Here is a 6,058-nt window from a genome sequence, read left to right as displayed (position 1 = left end):
TCCTATAGAGAAAAGTATAGTGATCGTTTATCATCTCCAGAGTCTTTGAAATGGTTATTAGAGATACTGGAAGAAATTGAGAAGAGATTAGATTGAATTTTTTAAATTTTATATCTTTATACTAACAGATCTTGTATGGGCGGAAGTATCGATCTAAGGACTTGATTGATGCACATAAAGAAAAGCGTAGCACTAAGCACATATCCTTCTGGTAAACCGTTTGCTTGAGAGAAATCATCAGACGAACCTACCGCAATGAATCTGGAACCTGGTCCAGAAAGTTGACACTACAGTTCAAAAGTCCAACCGAAATTGGTTAAATAGACAGTCAAAGGCGTTATCAATATCAAGAAAAACAGCAAGGGGATTTTTCTTTGTTGTGAAAGATGCATAGGTCTAAAAATACAAGATTGTCAAATGTGCTTCAATTTGTCGAAATACATTCGATCCAAGTTTGGTGATTTATTAAGTCGAAAAATATTAGACACGTGGGCGAGCGTTTAACATGCAATTCATAAATATTTTATACAACAAATGGCCTGAAATTTGATAAAACAATGATCAGGTGTTGTTTAAATTATTAGAATTTTTAAAAAACACATAGCTATCTCGGTTTTTTAGAGAAGACTTCTGAAGTTTGGATCGCACCCCAATGTAATTATAATAAGTAAAGTTACCTCTGTGACAACATTTACATCCATGATAACATATTTTCAGAAAATAGAGATAAATTGGAAACATGTTATGGTTAAAGTACACTGAAAGAAAAAACTTGAAAAAATAAAATTGGAATCATTGTATTGATGTATAAATACAATTTGCGAAACAATAGAAAGCATGGAGGTCCAGTGCGAAAGGAAATATCAACTGGCCTATCTTCTTTTTTCAATGCTCGTCCACACTCTTGGTTTATTTAACTTTTCTGCGGTCATATCTTTACGCATGTATTATGATATGGCGAATTGCAAACAGGATTACTTTATGAAATTCGGCTACTCTTTCAAATACGGATCCTTACTTAATGCTACATGTCAATTGATTTATAACCTGATCGCTTTAATGGTTGATTTAATGACATTTTCCTCTTACACTCAGGATGCTCCTCCTCGATGGTTGACGGTGAGATCTTTCATTAGATCGACGATTGCTCTGCCGTTCGGATTTTATACCTGTGCGAGATTCTGGCTATTTACTTGGTTGAAATTAAAGATAATGGGGGTCGATTGTTATCCCAATTGGTTCAGACATTTCCTGTTCACGGTGAACCCGTTTCTGTTAATATGCGATGTTTTCTGCTGCAAGGGCGATGCTCCAGGATCGATAGTCGCGCTTGTCGTGATAAATATTTTGTGTTCGATGTATTTCGTATGGCTGCATGTTATTTATCAATTCACAGGCGTTTGGGCTGTTGCTTTCATAAAAGATTTCACATTCCCGGGAAAGTTGGTTGGATACATATTTATCGCATTGACGGTCTACATAAATTTTCTCATTGGAAAGCTTTTAAATAACATTTTGTGGAATGAAGAGTACGTCTCCCATATCCCGTGTTTAAGTGATTATGTCTCCGCGCCTCCTCGTTTCGTGTACGGGTATCCTTCTAAAGATTCTGCCACGTTCGGAAAATATTTGAGTGGCACAGCGAGCATGTTTATCGACCGACCGAACAAAAAGAAAACTCCTAAATAATGGTAAATGTAAACCTAGTTACCACATGTCTTATTGTTTTTCGAAAGGAAAATCCCTGTTTCCGTGGAGGTGACATATGTTGCCATCTTCATATGGCGAAGGCGTTCGTGTTATAAATAGGGTGACTATACTTGCTGCTTTGATTGAAGAAAGAATAAAATAATGAAGTTAAATAGTAGAACTCGAAGGACGAGAAGAAAAAATAAACAATTTAAATAATATTCTTGTAGTTTGTGTATTGGGTTGTAAATACGATAAGTCCTTAGATTTCATGTTATTTTTATTGTGTTTTGAAGCGATATTTACTGAGTGATTATTTTTTTCTTACCCTGTAATAGTTTCGTTCGATATCTCCTACTTTTACAACATATTTTGCTAATTTTGAATTAAATCATCCTTCAATTGTTCTTTTATTACCGAAAATAGAAAACCGCAGCTCAGAATGCTAGGGAAATTTGTTATGTGAATGGTGATGACGCTTTAGAAGAAAGCATTGTCTTGCTTTTTCCTGCCTCCGTTGCTCAGTGTAAACAGAAAAGACAGTGCCGAGTTAACCAAGTTGCCTGTCAAGTACTCATTCGGTGTAAACTAGGGATAAAGAGCGAGGGAATGGAGATTATGATACTTGTGAGACAAAAGCAAGTGCCTGTGAATTTTTAGTACCTAAGAGTAAAAAATAATTGTAAAAATTATAAACTACTTGGAGATCGTGAGATGCGGTCTGGTGTGACGTAGGTTTTAGAAAACATTTTCTTTATCGTGCCAACGTTTCGATCTTTTTGAGATCATCTTCAGAGGTCAAAGTGTTTGTTTTCCGTGTAGATGTCATTCTTGTGTGTCGAGTTGAGAGTGCCCACACACAAACAAGAATGACACATCTCAACACAACACACAAGAATGACATCTACACGGCAAACAAACACTTTGAGCCCTGAAGATGATCTCAAAAAGATCGAAACGTTGGCACGATAAAGAAAATGTTTTTCTAAAACCTACGTCACACCAGACCGCATCTCACGATTTCCAAATAATCATTAATTAACGGTCACTAAACATCACACATTATTGTGTAGTATTTAGTAACCGTTAATTAATGATTATTTTTTGATCATGAGTTGCGGTCCACAAAAAAAATGGAAAAAGTATATGTTTTTACCGGTTTTCAGTTTTTGCCTACAGGTTGACGGACGATTTGCGAGTTGGGGAAAGGATGTATTCAAAAAATTCAACTAGATCTAAGCTACTCAAAATTTTTACCCAATATGTAAAAATACTTTTTGAAACTAATGAAATGTTAAAATACACAAAAAATCGAAAAATGTGTGCACGCTTTGACGAGCCACTGTCGGTGAGGCACATTTTGGTAGACTGTCCCATTTGTGAAACTCTTAGAGATTTGCATAGATTAGCCAATTATATGACAAACCTCTTTGATGATCGATCCAGGTATCTCGATGAATTTACGAATTGTTTCAGTTCCTTAAAGCCTACAATCTACACCCGAAAACTTAACACAGATGAAACCAATGTATGATACACCAAATAAAATAACCTCAATACAAAAGTAGTCTTGTTCATATCTGATTTATCATGCATCATTAATTTGCCTTTGAATTAAATGTAGTTTACACACAAAAATTAACTATCAGATCCCACAAAAAAATATTTTTAAATGTGAAAGCGAATTTCAAAAAGTGAGGAATGTGATTTATTACATAAATCTAAGGGCAATCACTGCATAAATAATTCAGAGAATTCTATGTAATTTTTTAAACCTTCAATGACAATGAATTTTTTGTCAGCCTATAAAATGTAAATTTTTAATAGCATTGATATATCAGCAAAGCCTGCAAAACATAAAATATCGTAAATCAGGTGTGTATTATTAAAAAAAAAAAAATTATGAACCAGATTTGAATCTACCTATAGAATATTAGACTCATCCAGCAGAAGTTGATAATCATCTTGTAAAAGAAATCAAAATGCCAGATTTAGATATACACACGGACGGGAGGAAAATGGAAGAACACGTAGGATGTGCAACCATTTTATACAAAGGAGTAGCTGTGAAAATCCTGCAAAGCAAATTAAAGACCTAGTGTTCAAGCAACCAAGCCGAGCTTGTGGCCATACAAAATGTACTTCAGTGGTTGATAGAACAGACAAGTTGGAATTTTACATCAATTAGGGTGACAGCCATGTTTCTCTGTTAAAGATTCCAAACTACAAAAGAACACACCAACAATCGAGATGATTAGAACATATCTGAGAACCCTAACACAGAAGAAAAACTGCATGGTAACAAACACTTCAGTGGGTTAAGGAACATGCTGGATTGCCAGGTAATGAACAAGTAAATCACCTAGTGAAAAGCACCGATGAAGCAAGACCTACCATGGGGCCGCGGTAGCCGAGTGGTTAAGGCGTCAGACTCTCGGCTATTAGATCCTGCGGTCGTGGGTTCGATCCCCACCGTCGCCTCTGGACTTTTATCTGACGCCTAAGGGGACCGGTGGCCGCAATTGAAAGAAATTGACACGGCACTCATCAATGGAAGGGGCGGGATCGGATCTCAGCGANAGTGCCACGAGGGGATTCGAATCCACGACATTCGACTAAATACGCAGCTGCTCTAACCACTTGAGCTATCGTGACTCGATAGTTCGATCCACTCGGACACCAAACTCCCCATCTCAACCTACAACCTATCGAATTTTTTCTCTTTTTTCCATTTTTTGGCGTCCGAGAGGATCGAAGTCACGATAGCTCAAGTGGTAGAGCACCGGCGTATTTATCCGAAGGTCATGGATTCAAATCCCGCTCGTGGCATAGCTTTTTCATTTCAACCAAAACCTTATAAAAAATATTAATTAATTGAAAGAAGTAATTTGGTCAATAAAACAGTAAATATAATGAATAAATAAGACGTTTCATCCATCTTTAAATAGTTCCTCCAATCAGCGGGATCAAGGGAAAGATCTTTCATCAAATAGATGTGGGTATTACGGCTTCTGTTCAGAAGCCACTTCTTACACCATTTCCTTTTCGATTTTTTGCTTTTAATATATAAACAAACTGCAGCGTAGCACAAGAGATCGTCACCATTTTGAGAAGGTAATTCACTAGATGACGTTCGGATCGACTGGCTGTGGAGCGGTCGTAAATGCCCCCTCAAATTTCAGGCACTCCAAATGGAGTTAAACGGCTTGGCGCGGTTCCATTTGGAGCGATCGTGAATGGCCACCTTAACCTACCAAAAAAATCTTTTGAGACCACAAGAGTAGAACAGTGGGAAACAGTGTGGTCTGCAACAACCGATGGCACCATCACAAAAAGATTTCTCCCTAATATAAGAGGTAGGATGAAAATCAAAATCATCTATAATAATAACTTAACTTATAACTATGGCTTGGTTAGGCGTTTACGATGACCCAGACTGCCCCTGCGGAGGTGGCGAACAAACATGGCAACACATCATTTACCAAAGCAAAACTTTTGATGAGATCATGCTACATTTAGGAACATGGAATAGAAGAAAGACTTTTTCAGTAAATTTTACAAATGCATCGCTTCCTTTATTGACAGTTTGGATCTATCTAAATTGTGAATAACTTTTTAAATTACTGTACAAATTTAATTCTGTACATCCAACACTGTAATCAATTTGAGTAATATCTGGACATATATGGGGGGGAGGATACAGTCCTGGCACACAAGCTTGCGCATGGATACCATATGAGCCAAAGACCCCACCAACTTGTACATCATGTGGTCATGACATCAATGAAGCATTTCTGCACTGAATACAGAAAATATAAACGACTCAAAAATAAATGCCCAATTTCTAACAGCATTATAATAGATTTTCCTGGTTTATAATTTAATTTTACATTGATCTATTCATGAAGCATTAATCTCTATTTTTTTTTAGCAATCGCACCTGGTTTGTGGAGTGTCGCAATCTAAAGATCGCTATTCAATTCAGAATTTTTGTCATGGCATAAAATGTGTTATAGATGGAAATGATGAAATATACAAGTGTGAAACATATTAGACTTTAAACTTACTTTACAACTTACTTTATTACAAAAAATGACCCCCCCTCATTGTGCTCTTATTGAAGAGATACGACAAACTGGAGCTCCTAATGTATTATTTTTGGAAAACTAACTAAAATTATTAAAATATGTATTTCATTATTGTATGCAGATAGTATTAAACCAACAGGATTATATTGGCTGATGGGGCAATAATAAAATATTAAAACTAACATGCTCACTTACCTGACTACCAGCAGAGAGAGTTGATTTACCATTTGTAAATCTCTCCTGGGAAAATAAAAAAATAAGTTAACATCAGGGAATAGTTA

General features: G+C 36.2%; 1 protein-coding gene and 1 long non-coding RNA gene across 2 annotated transcripts; both read left to right on the top strand.

Moving 5' to 3' along the window:
* The first annotated feature begins 565 nt into the window (after window positions 1-565).
* LOC106674317 (androgen-induced gene 1 protein-like) lies at window positions 566-2,019 on the top strand. Its single transcript, XM_014406960.2, has 2 exons — window positions 566-654; window positions 718-2,019. Exon 2 carries the CDS (start codon window positions 838-840, stop codon window positions 1,687-1,689), a length of 852 nt encoding a protein of 283 aa, XP_014262446.1. The 5' UTR covers window positions 566-654; window positions 718-837; the 3' UTR covers window positions 1,690-2,019.
* A 2,864-nt stretch (window positions 2,020-4,883) lies between these two features.
* Window positions 4,884-5,739, top strand: LOC106674020. The gene is made up of 3 exons (XR_001341447.1): window positions 4,884-5,045; window positions 5,107-5,237; window positions 5,621-5,739. It is a non-coding gene; the product is annotated as an uncharacterized LOC106674020 (long non-coding RNA).
* The last annotated feature ends 319 nt before the right edge of the window (window positions 5,740-6,058 follow it).

The sequence above is a fragment of the Cimex lectularius genome, unplaced genomic scaffold (genome assembly GCF_000648675.2).
Source record: "Cimex lectularius strain Harlan isolate CLEC.00 unplaced genomic scaffold, Clec_2.1 scaffold70, whole genome shotgun sequence".
In the NCBI taxonomy this organism is placed as follows: domain Eukaryota; kingdom Metazoa; phylum Arthropoda; class Insecta; order Hemiptera; family Cimicidae; genus Cimex; species Cimex lectularius.
Note: the sequence above shows the minus strand (reverse complement) of the source record. Positions and strands in the feature narration are given on the sequence as shown.